The 20,119-nt window shown below is 37.3% G+C and overlaps 1 protein-coding gene across 1 annotated transcript in view; it reads left to right on the forward strand.

Moving 5' to 3' along the window:
- The first annotated feature begins 1,012 nt into the window (after nt 1-1,012).
- Nucleotides 1,013-20,119, forward strand: part of LOC128228201 (long-chain fatty acid transport protein 6-like) — a 32,165-nt gene continuing 13,058 nt past the window's right edge. The window contains exons 1-14 of the mRNA XM_052939364.1: nt 1,013-1,100; nt 2,215-2,527; nt 2,965-3,085; nt 4,149-4,259; nt 4,823-5,038; nt 5,169-5,327; nt 5,701-5,825; nt 6,223-6,414; nt 7,790-7,883; nt 8,093-8,186; nt 8,568-8,672; nt 9,572-9,669; nt 19,074-19,208; nt 19,628-19,732. Of these exons, the coding sequence (XP_052795324.1) occupies nt 2,279-2,527; nt 2,965-3,085; nt 4,149-4,259; nt 4,823-5,038; nt 5,169-5,327; nt 5,701-5,825; nt 6,223-6,414; nt 7,790-7,883; nt 8,093-8,186; nt 8,568-8,672; nt 9,572-9,669; nt 19,074-19,208; nt 19,628-19,732 (1,804 nt within the window). The 5' untranslated portion in view covers nt 1,013-1,100; nt 2,215-2,278. The remainder of the gene's footprint in view (nt 1,101-2,214; nt 2,528-2,964; nt 3,086-4,148; nt 4,260-4,822; nt 5,039-5,168; nt 5,328-5,700; nt 5,826-6,222; nt 6,415-7,789; nt 7,884-8,092; nt 8,187-8,567; nt 8,673-9,571; nt 9,670-19,073; nt 19,209-19,627; nt 19,733-20,119) is intronic.

The raw sequence follows: 20,119 nt of genomic DNA on the forward strand, positions 1-20,119 counted from the left end.
TGTTTTAAATTTCTTGACATTTTTTTATTGAGATTGTTAGATTATACTTGTGTTTGTAAAATGTGGGTCGTATAAAACCATTATCTTGTGTAAGTACATACTAACTACCTTTTTACTATTACTAAATGAATATTATTCACGTTTACCACTCAAATTAAATGGCGTAAAACGTTGACAGGCTATCAACCTGCTCCAATTTGTGTCATAGTCATGTTTAATATGCCGAATGGAAAGTATGTGAATATTTCTCAGTTTGTCTCAGTAATTTCAGTGCAATATCTTTAGCATGTAGTATGATGCATATATGCATATTTAAAAAAAAAAAACCCTGATATAAATCTGTTCATTTTTTCCACGAGTGATATACGTTGAGTGCATAATTAAGATACATGTATGTACATCAAACATACAGGAAATAAATAGTATGTGGGTGATTTGAGTCAGAGGTATTTGGCGTTGTAGAAAGAAGGTTTAAACATAAATCTAATGAATATGTCCAATGCATTTTGTTTGGATGCATTTGGTTTAGCTGGCATACCCTGGTAGTAATTAAATTAAATGCGCCTAAGTCAAGTTTCAAGTGTCGAGTAGATTCTACTAACTATTCCTTAACACCTATCCGTGGCAGTGCATTGTTCATGAAACCAAAGCTCCAGATAAGGGTTAAATATGATATTGAGAATTACTCCATACCTTATAAGTAACTATTTGGCGTAGACCACATTTCAAGTGACTTATACTGCATGATCTCATTGAGAATCAACTTTAAACTCTAAAAGTGTTCGCGAAGGAACTTATGAGCGGGCATATATACTTTCGTTAAATGTTTATGTTTATAATTATGTTTTACAATTACTGAACTATACTCACAAAAAGTTGCAGGCCGAAAGCCATTCAACGCTATCAGCGCATTGATTCCCTTCCCTTCCTTGCTAGGGGCAGAAATTGCACGGCCTATATACCTTGCTTCATTGTGGTCTATAGAGTGAGTGACCTGACGCACTGGAGCGTGCTGTTTATGTACAGTCATGTAGCTTGCTCGATAAGTTTTAAAATATGTATGTCAAGGATACAAGAGCCAACAACATCGGAATATAAAGGTACAAATTATGCATTATTTTTAAGTTGTATTTCAATAAAAACTAATTAGTTAGCGGGTAATGTAATAAATTATACATTGTGACCTGAAAGGCACAAATTCAGTACATGAACACATGTATACATATAATCATCGGGCTGCTGCAAAGTACATGAACACATGTATACATATAATCATCGGGCTGCTGCAAACGCTTACAAGTACAGTGTATGTGTACATGCACGCCATTGTACTGTCGGTATACTGTATGTTACAGTAATGGTTATTTGACTTCCTGAGGTTTGACTGATCTATACTGGAATGAAATAATATGTTTGTCCACTTAAATGAGATGATTTGACGTTAAAAATCCTGAATCTAACTGTTATAATCATCAAAAACAATTATCTCAGTCGAAAGTCATCACGGTCATCAACGTCAGAAACGACACACAAGAACTGAGCATCTTAGCTTGGTAAACTAGTATTTGTAAAAATGGCTTATTTTTATGTATTTATGCATTACATGTACACATATAAAACACAGGATGAATGTATAACATATACAATGAAAGCCTCTCTGTCGGTGATGGTACGGAACCTCTTGATCACATATAATTTTAAAATATTTTGCCGCAGAAAATGACGTTATATTATTTTGTTACTGATCAGCAAGCCGCATAAAATCCAACGTTGTACGAAAATAAATGAGGTTTAACGACGTCGCTACTGGTGGAATACCTGAAGGTTATCCATTCAACATTCAGATGCTAAAATGTTTTAGGGCAGTTATATATACATTTACGATCGACATAATTTCTATATCTAATTTATTGATTTACCATACATTAGTTTTGGATGACCAGATTTTATTTTTGAATAGCACCATTACAACGTTAATAGTATGATATGATATATTAAAGTGAGGTAATATAACAAACATTTACTATGATTGTATAGCAATTTTATTAATTTGTTTTTAAATGAAATTATGCCTATATAAAAAAGCTATCGGTGAAGAAGATTATTTAAGCTTTTTTGTACTGAATATGATGGATGACTTAGGTTAAGTAAAGAATATTCAACTAGTACATTATTACAGAAGTATGTGTTTACATTTCATCACTTGCCGTATAGGTATGAGAAGTAGCACATACGAGCTGGCCGTCCGTCGTTAATCCACAACACACCGGAACTCAGAATGGACACGGCGTTGGCGATAGGGGGGAGTCTGTTGGCGACCGCAGGCGCCGGGTACCTGCTAATCAAAGCGCTATGCCCCTGGCTTCTGGTGGACATCGAGTACATCCGGAAGGTTCTTCCGGGCGCCAAGCGCCTCGAACGCTGGACCAAAGAAGGCGTCCATGCCATTGATATTTTTGAGCAATGCGTCAAGAAGCATCCAGATAGAAACATTTTGTTGTTTGAGGATCAGAAATACACATACAAGGTAGGACGACACTGGTATTAAGTTATGAATGTCTTTTGTCTTGAAAACTGTTAAACTAGAATGTTTAAGCCTAAAACGTATATTTCAAGGGTTTCAAAATTGCTAAAGTTTCGGCAAGGACAAATTTTTAAGTCTAGTCAAACTGCAAAGCAAGTCGCGAATAGTTACAATTTGTTTAATTGTGAATCAAATAAATAATACTTAAATGTTTTATTGCAGTCAACAAGTATCACTATGATTGGGTCGCCCTTGAAACACATGTATTATTTAGGCCTAATGATATAATCAAGTCCTGTTTAGAGGTCAAACTATCGTATTTCAAATTAAACCCTCTCAATAATTACCAGACATGATCTGAACCAACGGATCACGGGTACAATTCAGCATACATCTCTCTTTACTCCCAATCATGTCCATAGCATTTACTCTGATTCAAGGAAATGGACTCTCACGCAAATCGAATAGCGAACATGTCACGGCAGCAGTTGAGACTTGAAACCGGGGACACTGTCATTCTGCTTCAACACAACTGTCCGGAGTTCCTGTTTGTGGTCTTGGGTAGGGACATGTATACTTGTAGCACACGAGGAAAACAACTCAAACATCGGTTCGCAATGAAATTATTTCAGCAATGTTTTTTTTTGTGTTTGATGTCCGTCTGTATTACATTTTCGATTATTTAGGCTGCCGAGAAATTGGGACTTTTCTCTTACGTTTTTTTTTTGGCATTGATTTCTATTACAAGTAACGCGTGAGTATGTCGAGTTCTAAGGCATATTCAATTGAATCACTATGCTTTTAATATCACCAGCTGACTTAATGTTTATAATGAATTCACTGTTATTTAAATGCACTAGTCTTGGATATTCAGGTTCATCAGTTTTTAGCTCGACTATTCGAAGAATAGGTGGGCTATACTACTCGCCCCGGCGTCATTCAATTGACTTAATACTTCACACAGTTGTTCAGGGCCATCACATGATGAAGTTAGATAACTCCATATTATTCTTTACACAGATTATGGCCAGGACCAATATATATATAATCAGGACCATTACCCAATGAGGTTACATAACTCCATATCCTTAATACAAGTTATGGCCCCTGACTGACTAAGGTTAAAGTTTTAGGCAAGTAAAAGTTAAGGGCAAGTTAGGATTTTAATAAAAAAAACTTCTATAACGTTCATTCAATGCACTAAATAAAATTCAAAATTATTTACCACCATCTTACAACAAGAAACATGACTCATCTTACAACAAGAAACATGACTTCATTTTAACACTAAATACAAATTATGGCCCTTGATTTTTTTTGATTTTTTTTTGATTTTTTTTATTTCTTTTGAAAAGCATATTTGTATATTCTTAACCACATTTTCATAATGGGAAATCAAGTTATTTGAATGACTTGTGTCATTGTTCGGGCCTGATGGTGGGAGGGCAGCATCAAAGTCACCTTATGTATCGAATAATTTTAGTTAGGTTTGACATAAAGAGACCAAACTTTGTAATATTACATCGTTATTGTATTCACTTCAAAGTCAAAGCGGCTTAGTCGAGCGCGCTGTCTTACGACGGCTCTTGTTTATGGAGGTTATGCTTATTTTTTCTTCCTCAAGGGCTTATGAAGCAGGGGGTGGCTGTAACCCTTGTAAACACGAGCCTGAGGGGGCGTGCCCTGCTTCACTGTATCAATGCCACACCCACCAAGACACTCATCGTCGGGTCGGGTATGTATAATTGCTAAAAACTTTAACAATACACCGGAATCTACCAGGGCAAGCAATTGATATATAATGCGGGTAAATAGTCAAGTGGTATAGATGTCCGCCGTTGTCGGTTTGATCCTCACCCTGAGGTGAACTGGCTCATGGCCTCTCAATAAAGACATCAATACCGGTACCTAGGAGGCGGGCTCGAGCGTGATTCAATAAGCTACATTTAAGCTTTCGTCAGAATCAAGATATTTAAGTAAAAACTTGAGCAATTAATGTTGTTTTATGTCGCCTCAGTCAAAGCTGTCACAGAAGATTTTTTTTTAAATAAAATACATGTACATACATATTACCAAGTTGGACTCCTATATCATTCTCACCGATTGTCCAATAAACCTGAATGTTCCAAGTAATAAATCAACCTTAATGAGAGAAAACATAAGCTTGCCTTTAACAGCATTAATGCAAAAACCGCTTTCACGTTTTTACGTTATTGTCAAAGTTTTGTCTTAAATTCATATGTCAATATCAAAAACATTTTGAATTGTTTTAACTTTCTAACTATAATACCATATAAGATCCGTCTTTGTTGGACTCCGTTGTCGAAATTGTTGATGACTTGCCGGAAATGACGGTCTATGTGCACGGGATGGCGGATGCCCTGCTACCCGCTGACTTCAAATCGCTGGATTCTCTACTAGAGGCGGCAAGTGCGGCCCCGGTCCCACCCAGAGTAAGGGCGAACATCGGACCGAACCACCCGTCGGTCTATATTTTCACCTCGGGAACCACAGGTTTGTCTGCTTTTATTTTTCAAAGAGTGTTTTTTTTTCTACGGCGTACAATGACTATAACAAGATTAATACAGAGGCGCTGTCAATGAAAGTATATTCATTTTTGTTTTAATAGTTATATATGTTTCAGGCTTACCAAAGGCAGCTGTCGTATCTTCTAAAAGACTTCTTATATCCAGCATTCTGTCTAAGGCAGTGGGGGTATGCTCCGATGACGTCATTTACGTCACAATGCCGTTGTTCCATTCTAGCGCGCTCATGATCGGTTTCTTCCAATGTATATGGGGAGGTATTGAACAGTTTGTACAGATGCAACAGAACTTAATACTCATAATTATTATTATTATTATTTTATTATTATTATTATTGTTATTATTGTTATTATTATTGTTATTATTATTATTATTAACCATGTTGTCATATATTACTGTTCTGTTCATTAAGTGTTCACGTCGAATTTCACGTTAACATGTAGACGTGTAATCGACTATGCAATTGACTACCGTGTATATCTATTATTCGTCGACAAATTTTCTTAGATGGATTTTCAATATTTATTTAGCGAGACCCGTGAGACAAATGTTACCAAACACAGAATGTTGAAACTTTTCCACAAATCGGACAGTTCTGACATCATGAAAGTATTCTGTTAACTCTGTCAGGAGCGACGTGTGTTCTCCGCAAGCGGTTTTCTCGGTCCCAATTCTTCCCGGACTGTCGGCGGTACGGGGTCACTGTCATCATATACATAGGCGAGATGTGCAGGTACCTTCTAACAAATGACAAGGTGAGAACAATGAACACATTTTACCTCGATGAAGGCGTGCAAAAACTATATATAAACTGTATTCAAGAAATTAATAAAACTTAAAATTAAAATTAAACTTGGTATTCATGTATAGCAAGACCTTTATCTTTGGCTTGAATGATAAGTAAACAACACACCGTTTGAAAAAAATAACAACATCAGCACAACAACAGCAAAAACAACATCAACAGTCGAGCGTTGACGTTCGTTCCGCGGCGATCGTTTTATGTTGTCATCATCGTTGACAATTACTTAAAGACTTCCATCATGCTATAGCCTACGTGGTGCAGGCACGCTGTGCTTTTTGTTTTGCCACAAATGGCTTAAGAAACTTTGTTCTTACCGCGGTATAAGAATATGTTCTATGTTGTGATAGAGCGCAGACGATACAAACCACAAAGTGCGTGTTGCCATTGGAAACGGTCTTCGTCAGGACATTTTCTCGGAGTTCCGTACGCGTTTTAAAATCAAACACATAGCCGAGTTCTACGGGGCCACGGAGGGAAATGTCGGCTACCTTAATGTGCTTAACAAGGATGGCAGCATCGGCCGCGCTTCACCCCTTCTGGTATAATAACGACATACAATTGTATTTAAGACTTAAATGGCAATTTAATGTGGTTGGTTTTAACCATTTAAGCTCGACTATTCGAAGAATAAGGAGAGCTATCCTAGTCACTCGAGCGTCGGCGTCGATGTCGGCGTCGGCGTAACCACTTATGTTAAAGTTTGCGTACCACCTTAAATATTTTCAAAGTCCATTGACAAATGGCTTTGAAACTTTGTACACTTGTTCACCATCATGCCCCCAACCTGTACATAGGAGGAGGTAACTCTATCAAGCATTTTGACAAAATTATGCCCCTTTTTCTACTTAGAATATACGTTAAAGTTTGCGTACCACCTCAAATGTTTTCAAAGTCCATTGACATCTGACTTTGAAACTTCGCACGCTTGTTCACCATCATGCCCCCAACTAATACACAGGAGGAGGTCACTGTATCAAGCATTTTGACAGAATTTTGCCCCTTTTTCTACTTAGAATTTACGTTAAAGTTTGCGTACCACCTCAAATTTTTTCAAAGTCAATTGACATTTGACTTTGAAACTTCGCACGCTCGTTCACCATCATGCCCCCAACCAATACACAGGAGGAGGTCACTGTATCAAGCATTTTGACAGAATTTAGCCCCTTTTTCTACTAAGAATTTACGTTAAAGTTTGCGTACCACCTCAAATATTTTTCAATTCAATTTATCTAAATACCTCAGCACATCATGTATTGCATTGAAATCTAATCTGACAGTGATCCATGCATGTTTCGCCAAAAAATTTCAATCCATACACCGAAAAGCGGCGGAATAGTCGAGTGCGCTGTCTCTGTGACAGCTCTTGTTGTTCATAGTATCACTACTAGGTAGTAGAATAATGTTGAATGGCATCAAACTCCTATATATGCAACTAAATAACTTAAGTGAGAATTGACATTTCAAGCTTGGTACACAGTTTATGGAGACCTTTCATGGGTTTGCATTTTGGGGTCACCAAGCTCATTGTAACTAAAATTAGAAAAAAACCCGGTTGAAACTGAATGACTAGAAAGGGTTGACATATTGTGACCAAACTTGGCCTATATGAAGAGTTTATGTAGAACTCTCACGGGATTGCGTTCGGGACCCCATGGTCAAAGTCAAGGTCACTGTTGCTAAGATTTAAACAAAAACGTTTGAAACTGATAATATTTAGTTATCTTATTTCATGCTGTGTAGGAAGCTTTCATGGGATCGCGTTTGGGGCACCTTGTTCTTATATAGATAATAATTATCGTTGGCTCATTTACTGTAGTTATTATTACTTCATGTTTCGGGGAGATTTGTAAAATATGATTAAAATTGAACCATGATTACAATTATACATGTACATGCTTGTTTGTTCTCCTCTAGACGAAACTGTTTCCGGTCAGCTTCTGCAAGTGGGACGTGGAGAACGAGTGTTTGGTGCGAAATTCCCATGGTCTGTGCGTCCCCGCAGACATAGGTAAGCGATGACTGTCTACTGATATTCACTGTATTATTTTTGTTTATTTAAGTTCACCAATAGGTCTGGTTGATGGAAATAACCTTTAACAATTGAAAGAAATAAGGAGTGGAAATGCAAAAAACATGAATTTCTGATAATCTGAATGGCATGTTCATGTTTTGAATGTAATTTTAAATCAATGTTTTCTATGACACTACGTGTTGTAGACGAGCCGGGCCTATGTCTGGGGAAGATCACCCCGAAGAGCGAGTTTGACGGGTACCAGGGAAGAAAGGAACTCACAGAGAGCAAAATCGTCAGGTCTCGCACATAACTTCCATTTTGTAAAGAAACTCGTGCATATTAAAACGGATTATCGAAATTTATTTAACTTTAAGAAATCTTCGTAGATGGTGACATCATAATGGGATGTTTACGAAGGTTGTTGTCACGAGCGTTTTATACCGAAATCATTAGGTAACGCACAGTTCTTCGAAATTTCGAAAGTTCTTAACAATTACACTTAAAATTAGTTGTGATTATTATATTTTTTATCCCGCATTTGCGATTTGCGGGATACATGTGTATTTAATACACGGTGTACATACACTTTCTCGTACACATTATTTTTCGAAATGAACTTAATGATGATTCGAACTTCAGATGTAAAGAATGGTCATTTTGATTTCTATTTTATTCCAGGGACGTTCTGGTGAAGGGCGACTCGTACTTTAACACGGGTGACCTTATGAGGCGGGACCGACTCTACTTCTTGTACTTTTGTGACAGGATAGGAGACACATACAGGTGGAGCATGTCCCTTCCTGAATAATTCACACTAGACTTTGAATATGGCGTCATTCAAAGGCATTGCGTCGGGCAGTGCTTTCTTTAACTCGTCTGTGTTTCGAAGATAAAGCCGAAATAGCCTTAGTGTCGTCCTCGGCTGTTTTGTTTAAAACTTGAACATTGACCAAAATTTAAACCTGTTCAGGATATCTGTTAACTCGGGCTTTAATCAATATCGAGTGACGTTCTTTTTTTTCAAATAAAAAACATACAAGAACAACAACAAAACAAACGAGCGTTGTCGTTCGCATCGCGGCGCGTTTGATATTCAAAATCATACAATTGCAAATGATGCTTAAAACAACGCTTTTATGATATAACGATACGAAATTAACATTTATTTTTTTTATATAGAAATACTGCGTGCAACGAAGAATGGTGATATAAGGGTGCTTATAGTATGATCATTTAGTGTATGCATTTATTTGTCGACCAATCAGAATTGGATACTTTTCCATGGTTTGCCTGTTTATATTCTAGAGGACGCTTGGTTACTGACTATACTCTCTTGAATTTATTGACTGACGGAGTTCTCTAGTTTATAATGTTTAAGTTCGTGTAATAGAATAGAATTTGTGAGATTGGGGCCTCTGCCGAGGTGATAGAGTATAGGTACTAAGCTATAGCGAAGATTACATTAACCGCTATTGAAAAGATAGCTTGAATGCCTTTTTGACGTCATTGGCACAGGAACTTGAATAAAACTCGAATTTTATTGGTCTACAATAATTCGTGTTAAACTGCATCCACTTGACATTGTATATTTAATTTTAGTTTGTTTTTCTGGGGTGCGTAGATCGTTAAAAGTACACACTAGTATATACATAATACCAACTATACCGTGTCTCTATGTTCAGGTGGAAGGGAGAGAATGTATCCACGACAGAGGTGAGCAACTTCCTGAGCCTGCTCGATTTTGTCACGGACGCCTGTGTTTACGGAGTACACATCCCGGGTAATACATAAAAGTCAGCCGGATCACGCGCGGCTTTAAGCTCAACTGAGTACCAAGTGCTCAACGTGAGCTATTGTGATAGGTTGATTGCCCGTTTTCTGTCGTCCGTCGTCAACATTTTCTTCTTAACAACAACTCCTCCTAAACCACTGGGACAATTTCAACCAAACATCACAAGAATTTTCCTTTGGTGGTCCTGTTCCAGATTCATTCGATAAAAGTGGTTCCATTCAGAACTCTGCTTGCCATGGCATTGAACCGAATGGAAAAACTTTGAAAATCTTCTCAGAAACCGTATGATTTACAAATAATTTCACAGAAATGTTCAATAGGTGACTCTGTATCGAATTCCTTCACTCCATTGTTGATCCGTAAAAAGACATGGCCGCCAGGGGCGGGGCTACTTTTTCACTCGTTGTTTAGTACGGAAAACTTTGTAAATCTTCTCCTCAGAATGCGCTGGCCTGATTTTAAAATAATGCCACAGAAATGTTCGATGGGTGAGTCTGTATTAAATTCCTTTACCCCATGTTGATACGTAAAAAACATGGTCGCCAGAGGCGTGGCTACTTTTCACTATTTTTCTACATGGAAAACTTAAAATAATCTTCTCTGCACAAACGATAGGCCCGATTTTAAAATAATTTCACAGAAATGTTTTTAAGGTGACCCACTGTAAGATCCCTTAACCCATGTTGATTTATAAAAAAAACATGGATGCTAGGGGAGGGGCTGCCAAGAAATTGTGATGGATATACGAATACAGTTGGAATTATATTTTTCTGTTATGAGCATTAATAGACGGTTCTTTTTCAATTTAATTATTAGATAAAAGATTGTAGTACATTTATTTATTTATAAGACTTGCCAATGTTATACATGTGGTGAAATTTATTTTCATTTAATTTCTTAACTCATATTCATACTGAACATCAATCTCTTATTGTCTGTGAGTTTAAAGAAATTATTTTTCTTTGACGAGATGCTTATGACTTGATTTCTATCAGATGGAATTTTGAATGACACTCATGCATTCCACTCCATGCTTTATTTGACCCCTGCATGAATATGTACATAATTCCCCAGGTTACGAGGGCCGCGCGGGTATGGCGACCCTGGCTTTAAACCGACCCTGGTCTGCTGACACGGAAGCCGTGTCCCTGCAGGCCATCCTGGAACATTGCGACAGGACACTTCCGGGGTACGCCAAGCCGCTCTTCCTGCGGGTAGCGCGGGGCGACCTTGAAATGACCCAGACCGTGAAACAGTCGAAAATTACACTCAAGAAGCAAGCTTATGACCCGGATGTCATTGACGATCCTCTTTTTTACCTCGATAAACTTCAGAAGTCTTATCTTCCACTCACTAAAGTTGTGTATGCAGATATCTCAGGAGAGAAAATTCCATTTTAAGTACATAAATGCCATATATATGTATATATATATATATAACTGTGATATTTGAAGTGCCCATATAATCATTTCACAGAAGCATTATACAATGTATTTTACCATGATTGAGCCTAATGATTACATGATGTCCTATCTAGTTGTGTTAAAGAATTCAGCTTATGGCTTCAAATCAAAGTCGGTGTCAAAATGTTGTTGAGAAATGAACATTAGTAAATCATATTCATTGGGAAATATAATGTATAAAATGTGTGTTTCTTTTTCGCCAAGTTGAGACTTTGAAGACTTAACAATAACTGTCACCATGTAGCTTATGCTTGCTATGAAATATATTTGTGTGTGTGAACTTATTTACAGTCTAATAAAATAACCAAACATAAAAGGTCGTTAAACACATATGTAAAGTTTACTTAAAGGAGGGAATTAAATTTAAACACGCAGTGCAACATTTCGAATGTATTTTATTTGAAATAATAAAGACATTTCTGTTAAGAAAGACTTTCGAAAGATTTTTGTATTAATTGCTTAATTCTTGAGGTGCTGTTATTATGAGTACTTCCTAGAAGTTGATTCCTACAAATGTCTTGTCCCAGTAAGAAGTACATATTGTCTGTTCGTTCTGCTTAGAAGGACACATATAGATATATGTTAGGACACACCTTGTCCGTCCTTTTTAGAGGGGCAAATGTTCGATTTCTGTCCCAGTTAGCAAACATTTTCGATGTCGGCCCAAGATAGGACACGTATTCAATGTTTGTCCCTGCTAGAAGGACACACATTCGATGTCTGTCCTTGTAAGAAGGACAAAATTTGATGTCTGTTCCAATTAGTCTATGTTTGTCCCAGTAAGGAGGACACATATTCGATGTTTGTACCAGTTAGAAGGAATATTAATCGACGCCTGTCCAAGTCAGAAGGACACATTTACGATGTTTGTCCCAGTTAGAAAGAGACGTATTCGATGCCTGTCCAAGTCAGAAAGCCACAAATTCGATGTTTGTCACACAAAGAAGGACAAATATTCGATGTTTGTCCAAGTCAGAAGGACACGTATTCGATGTTCGTTCCAGTTAGAAAGACACCTATTCGATGTTTGTCCCAGTCAAACAAACACCGTTTATTCGCTCATACCATACACATGGCAAATGAGGTCATATACACAACGTATATACATACATGGCGGCAGATACATTGTAAATTTCTAACTACAATTTATATGATACCCAACACGAGTATCGGAGAGTCATTCACATGAAGTCAGAAAACATTTTAGACAATTCTCAATGAATAAGATTGTATCAATAGCAGAAATATTACCTTTGAATCACTTGTACATAAGAAAAAGATTATCTTACAAGTGTGTGCCTAATTGAAAAATGATATATTTAATCAAATTTGGCGAACGAAATACTGTAAAAGAAGAGAAAGTCATACGAAAACCCCTTAATATATGAGAAAACCTATCCGAAACAAAATGATAAGAAGTCAAAGGGGTTTTTAATTCAATATTTTGTTTTTCTGACATGAGACATGTTAATAATACATCACAGCTTGTTTCTAACTAACATCGTATTAAGCCAATATGACAACATTAATGTTTTACATAATTATAATAATTTAAACTACAGCACATGTCATACATATATGTTTGTGAAAAATCTTCAAATCGACAATGATTAACATATAACTACAGTACATATATTTACATATGTATTAAAATACATACATTCAAAAACTCAAATAATGAATGGAAATTTTCAAGCAAATCACTATCAATTCACTATATTGCATATAGTTACTTAATTTTTGAAAGAATAATATTAACAAATCTATATAGATTTATCTGTGTTTGTTTACTGCCTGTATTCATTAGTTTTTTTCTAATTTAAATGTATTGGAGATCTATAAAAGTAAGGGTTTAGAAACTGATTTCTTTCATCGTCTAAGTATTGACATTCAAACAAATAATGAAATTCGTCTCCTAGTTTGTTATTGCAATGAGTACATAGTCGTTCGTTGAGTGGTATTCTACGCCAATTGCCTATTTCAATAGGCATTCTATAATTTCTTGTTCTAAATTTGATGAATGAAAATAACTGTCTATTTGGAAATCTGGTGAGATACTTTTCAAATCCATAGTCCTTTTTAATTTTTTTTATAAAATATACTGTTGCTTGCATTTTCCATACCCGACAACCAATCATTTAAAAATACATCGATTAGCTTTTGCTTTACATTGTTTTTAACCACTTGTGATTTATTACTTCTTGATTAAGCCATAGGTTATTCAGGCCACATTTGATGAAAATCGTTTTAATGAAATATATCCAGGGATATTTTTCTTTGTTACTTTGTCATCTAATGGAAGTGCTAAGTTATATATAACTTTATATATCAGTGATGAGAGTTTTTCTTGTGTATTATTGAATGGTGTTTGTAATTCCCCCCCCCCCCAAAAAAAAAAAATAACAACAACTATATTTCTTTCTTCTATATCGATTGATAAATGTTTTATGCCTGTTTCGCCATAGACCATGTAATTTGGTGTTGATCGTTTTAATTTGAGAACACATTTCAAGTATTTAAGTTGGACCCTTTCCAGTATGCTATTGTTACCAAATCCCCAAATTTCTGCACCATATAACAAAATAGGTTTAATTGTTTTATCAAAGAGTCCTATACGTAGGTCAACAGGTAATGATAGGCGATTTGAGTTTCTTATTAGACTATACATTGCACGTGTTGCCTGAGAAGCTATATGTTTTTGCAGCTAGCAAATGAACCGGTTCTACTAAAATAAATCCCGAGATACTTGTATTCGTTTACTACTTCTAAGTTGTTATTTTTGAATTTAAAAGGAGAGAAGGTCAGAAGGACACATATTCGATGTTTGTTCCAGTTAGAAAGACACAGATTCGATGTCTGTCCAAGTCAGAAGGACATATATTTGATGTTTGTTCCAGTAAGGACACATATTCGATGTTTGTTCCAGTTAGAAAGACACGTATTCGATGTATGTCCAAGTCAGAAGGACACATGTTCGACGTTTGTCCCAGCAAGAAGGACACATAGTCTATGTTTGGCCAAGTTAAGAGGACACATAATCGATGTTTGCCTCAGTTAGAAGGACACATATTCGATGTTTGTCCCAATTAGAAGGACACATAATCGGTGTTTGTCCAAGTCAGAAGGCCACATATTCGATGTTTGTCCCAGTTAGAAAGATACATTTTCGATGCCTGTCCAAGTCAGAATGACACATATTCGATGTTTGTCCCAGTAAGAAGGACACATATTCGGTGGTTGTCCCAGTCAGAAGGACACATATTCGATGTTTGTGCCAGTAAGAAGGACACATATTCGATGTTTGTCCCAGTCAGAAGGACACATATTCGATGTTTGTGCCAGTAAGAAGGACACATAGTCGATGTTTGTCCCAGTCAGAATGACACATATTCGATGTTTGTCCCAGTAAGAAGGACACATATTCGGTGGTTGTCCCAGTCAGAAGGACACATATTCGATGTTTGTGCCAGTAAGAAGGACACATATTCGATGTTTGTCCCAGTCAGAAGGACACATATTCGATGTTTGTCCCAGTAAGAAGGACGCATATTTGGTATTTGTCCAAGTTAGAAGGACACATAATCGATGTTTTTCCCAGTTAGAAGGACACATATTCGATGTTTGTCCCAGTTAGAAGGACACATATTCAATGTTAGTCCCAGTTAGAAGGACACATATTCGATGCTCTAGACTTCTGGTAGAGACAATCACATTAAACCCTCAATAATTGCTATCTAACTAAAACCTTTAAAGCTAGCGCATCTGATGCTTTTCTCGTGCAGAAAGAAAATGTGATAGAGAAACTAAATCAATATGACACGCTTTTTATAACTGTCAAAGGCGTTTTCCCATAGCCACTGCCATCAGAAATCTATTCAAAGCATCTGATGCCTGGGTTTTGACGTCCGCTTACGGTGGGTGGCAGTGCGTATTGTCACCAGATTAGCGCATCCATCTTTTCTAATTGACATAGCGTCGTCTTTGTTGATGAATGGCATCAGATAATTACACGAGCAACAAAAGCATCTGACGCAGACCATCGTATCTCCTTAATTATTGCTAGATGAAACAATTTAATATTCGTACCATATACTAGTATATATAATCGAGAATATGGCTCTAAAATGAATATTAGTTAGTTCTTAGTTTTAAGACGCTTAATTAAAAACCTTCCAACATCATCCAAGGGATTGTTATCGCTGCTGAACAAAGGCAAGCTGTAAAAAGAATTAATATACCAAGAAATATTAATAAAATGAATAATCCCTGTAAGTGTATACTGCAAAACGTGTCATTTACAACTTAAATATCGCAGGAAATGTCGCGTCAATCGTTGGAAGCAAGCTACTACTACTCGCGGAAAACATGTGTTGAATTCATGTAATTCCAATACGAGGGCCTGCTGATCAATACAAGTCTCTCTGTGACGGTGAGCTAGGAAAATGTTGTATTTGGTGTAAAATCAGTCATGGATATTCTTCCTTTTATGATATCTTGCTCGTGTACTTAAATGGTCGATATTGTTCAATGTACACACAACTTATTATCCTTTTCATACATTGTGGATTGAGGCGTCTGTGAAACGTTGGAATGTATTGGTGTGCTCTTCCTGATGGTTGTCGTGGGAACGCATAATTTAAAACAAAATCATGTCGACATAGAAAGCTGGGCGTATGCTTTCGATTTATGGTGACAGTGCCTACAGAGTGAAGTGCTTTGAAATGGATACGCACATATCGTAAAGCAAGGAAACATGCAACAAAGACAAAATGCTGAATAATTGTTTGGAATATATAACATTTTATTGCAATAAATCATCCTGCTATTACAATGAAATAGGCGTTTCCAGTTGGATTAAACACACCGTGCATGTATATTGATTACAACTGAACTCGTACTACTATTGTGTTTAAAGCGTGTTTATTATAGTGGATGATCGCAAAGTAGTTCTTCATGTTGCTCTGTAATTATACATCTTGCTTTCTGAACTCTAAAATCACCATTTGTCGCTAGAGGTATACTGCAGACAAATACAGTGACCTCATATTGTGCCAGTAGCCATATGAGTTATGGCATGATTAAGGAAGCACTTACTGTAGCAGCCTTTATGTACATGTAATTGTTCTGGTATTGTACGTAACTACTTACAAAGATACGTCCCACTCCCTTGGAAAATTGCACAGGTTATATGAAGGCACCCCACAGCGAGTTTATGTGAGGTGGCTAGACTAGAGGCCGCTGGTTTTGAGTGTATGTGAGGTGCCTAAATTAGGGGCCGCGGGGCCACAAGATGGCGGTGACGGCCATCGAACTGAACCTGGAGAGCGACGACCTTGTTTTCTACTCCGGTCAGAGAATCAAGGGTGCACTTATAGTCCAGATTTCACTGCCCATTATCATTGCAGGTAAGTCCCAATATTATTTTAAATTCATTGTGTATAGAAAAGTGTCCATTCATCATGGGTTGTCTAAATTTTGACATTTTTGCCAGGTAAAACGTTTACAGAAGCTCCGTTTTCACGAAAGGTAAACACATGTTATAATTGAACAAAGTGACATCTTTTTTAATTGAGACAGTGAAAAGGTAAACACATGTTATAATCAAACAAAGTAACATAATTTTTAATTGAGACAAGGACAATGACTCTGGTCGAACTTTGCAAAATATGTCACAATCTATAATAAGAACAGTATGAAATGGCATGAAACTCACAGAACATGACTTGCTGAACAACGCACGACGTACTTAAAGAGCGTTTTTGGGTTCTTTGTTCTTCTTGTTCTTCAAATTCCGACCCGAGATACAATTGTCCTGACGACTCAAACAATGTCCAAGAACATTGTTCTCGGGTCAAAATTCCAATGTATCTTCTAACCGGGAGGACCGAGAACTACACGAGAACTGAATGGCGGTTAATAAAGATAAGGACGGTGCGTTTTTGTTTTAATTCGAAAATGTAAACAACTCAACTTCCGGTTTTCGGTGTTGGTGCGTTTTACCCAAGTTACGCGTTCCGACTCGACTCGATTCTATCCTGTGAACAAGCGCCCACAGACGCTCTAAGTCACTAAATAGCAAACACTTTTGCATCGTCGGATACCCCCGATACACAACTGCGCTATGTTTTGTGTACCGTGGGCAATTTGGCATGGGAAATCTCGTAAAAATGAATAATTAATAACTGAGTTTCAATTCTTTCGCAAGTGACACATGCGGAAAAATGCACAGACACTCAAACTGATGTGTTACCGTAGAAAAAAATAATTCTGGCGAAAGTTCTTATTGAACTCGGTCCGCTTTATCTCTACGAATTTAATAACAGCCACTTAGACCACTCGCTTGCGGAGACAACTGACAACGCAGAATTATTTAACAGTATCTCTTTTATAACTTGCGAGTTCATTGGAAGAAGAGTTTTCTCTCCTGCCTAGTGCATATTTATACAAACTAGATTGTGTAATTCAATTTTCCCAGGGTATGTATGAATCGCAACGGAAGAAAGTATCGTAGTTGTCTTCAATGACACTTATAAGATACACCAGCAATCGAATCCACAATCCATTTACACTAAATCAAGGGCATTAACTCTTGTCAAAATACGACAAATATCACCGTTCAACACTGTATCGGTGGAAGTCCAGATGTCGAAGCTAGGTACGCCGACTTCCATTTATAGAGCCTACTAGAATCGGATTCCAGGAGATCCCCGATTACCCGTTGCACATTTCGAGCCTTAACTATAATTGGCTTATGGATGACCACATGCTCCGAGTTGTCCGACCCTGTCCGATATGGACAAATCATTGGAACCTCCACTGTTCACGTCGATTCAATATAAAAATGAAATATGGCTAATAAATCAAAATGATATGTTATTTTTAACAACGTTTATCAGTTTGATTTCATGTATACACAATTTTAAAAATAATAAAAATGTGTGAATTTTATGCTATAAATGATATTGTTTCAATTTACTGGTACCTCTGGTGTGTTATGCACAAACTTTCGGTCACAATCTACATTCTCTTTCCAAAGTTGTCTCCGTATTTTCGCTCGCTCGTCATTTATAGAATGTATCAATTATATTATCATCAGTTGTTGCTTAAGGTGATATTACAGAATAAAATGGCGGTCTTTATTACGCTGGGTTATTGTTGAACATAATTGGACGTTTTGTTCAATGTGTATACGAACTGATGATATTCAGGAGTTCAGTTCATGAAGCATATGGGGAGACGTTACTAATGTTGTTAGAACTTGTTGTGTCCAACCCATTTGCTTATTGTGAGCTCTATATCATTGTTGTAAATACCGATCATGTTGAAAGAAAAAGGCAATAAAATATGTTTAAATCAAAACATGAAGCGGTACTCTGAATTACCACGAGCATGTGACACGATACACGATGTATGTTACAGTCCAATCAAATAAAGGTCATAACGCATAACATGTTAAGCCGACTTCTCGAACTAGCATTCTGACCAATGTTACCATACGGTTTCAGGAGACTAGGTCAAATTAATGGCTATATTAATAATGTATACGTGTTACACACCTGTAGACCCTGTATGTTCATTTTTCATAAAGTCAAGGGCAACAACTCCAGCCCTACTGAGAGAAATGTCAATAAAAACCAGGGTGTTGAGAGTCATATTAATTCAACAACAACTAAAGGAGTAGAGCGAGCATATACCAGTGATGGGCAGGAGCATATACCAGTGATGGGCAGGAGCATATACCAGTGATGGGCAGGAGCATATACCAGTGATGGGCAGGAGCATATACCAGTGATGGGCAGGAGCATATACCAGTGATGGGCAGGAGCAAAAAGTGAAATATATACTTGGTACGCCTACATAAAAACGCATAATTTTGATTTTAATGTATGCATTTTGTAATCGACATGGATTCATTTGTTTACCTGCCAGGTATAGAGGTTCGGTTTCGAGGTGCGGCGAGGGCCAAGTGGAACGAGTGTGTGCAGAACGGGCCTCACCGGACAGACATCGAGCACGAGAAGGAAGAGATATACTTCGACGACAGGTTCTGTCTCTGGGGGAGAGGTACGTGTAGATGGGAACAGGTAGATAGGTTCAGCTTGTGGCTTGTTGGGCCTTTGTTCCGGAAATAGTGTGCAGGAGGTCATTATAATGTTCTGTTGCGTGTTGGTTCATATAGGTAGGTGTAAAGTGGGCTGATTCTGTGATGATCATCACTGACCTCCTATAGAACGCCATCGCCATTCCCAGTATGTGGTAGCACGAGAAGCAAGGACAGTTCGGTTCCTGCCTGTTTTAAGCACGGTATAAAATCCCAAGGCGTGATATAGGGCGTCGGTTCATAAGGTTATTTATTAATCATAAGCGATACATTTGTGCATTAAATCACGCAAGATGTGGCCTGGACTATATTTACGCACGCTATTGTTTATACGTTTTCTTTTTAACTTAAAAGTATCACACATTTTCAATTTGTATTTCAGTTAGTAGTTCGAACCGCTGGGAAACTCGGGAGACATTGCAGCGAGGGCGTCACGCGTTTCCCTTCCAGTACCGAGTCCCTGGGGCCATACCCTGCTCATTCGAAGGTGAGAGGGGGGCACCATCTTCTCTTATGAAGGGCGCTTAATGCACTTTTTGTATTTTATTCTGCCAATCGTGTTCATGTTTTGCGTAAACCGTTGGTACGCAAACCAATCAAGCTTGCTCGAATACTAAATGAGTGACATCCTGTGTAGAATATAGACACCAGAGCCTCCTTAGTCCATTCAGGACCATTCTCGATTGTTATATAGATTTTCACTGCAAAATAAGTTCAAATCAAACTTGTATTTAAAACTGCACTGTCACAGATTGACCATTTTATCAACTTTTTTTATTTTTTGTCTTGGAAGGAGCAAACTTTTGCGTAAATATCTGCAAACCAATGTTATAAGATTGCTGACAAAAAATCAGATCGTAGATTTTCATATTTC

Source organism: Mya arenaria, chromosome 3, assembly GCF_026914265.1.
Source record: "Mya arenaria isolate MELC-2E11 chromosome 3, ASM2691426v1".
NCBI lineage: Eukaryota > Metazoa > Mollusca > Bivalvia > Myida > Myidae > Mya > Mya arenaria.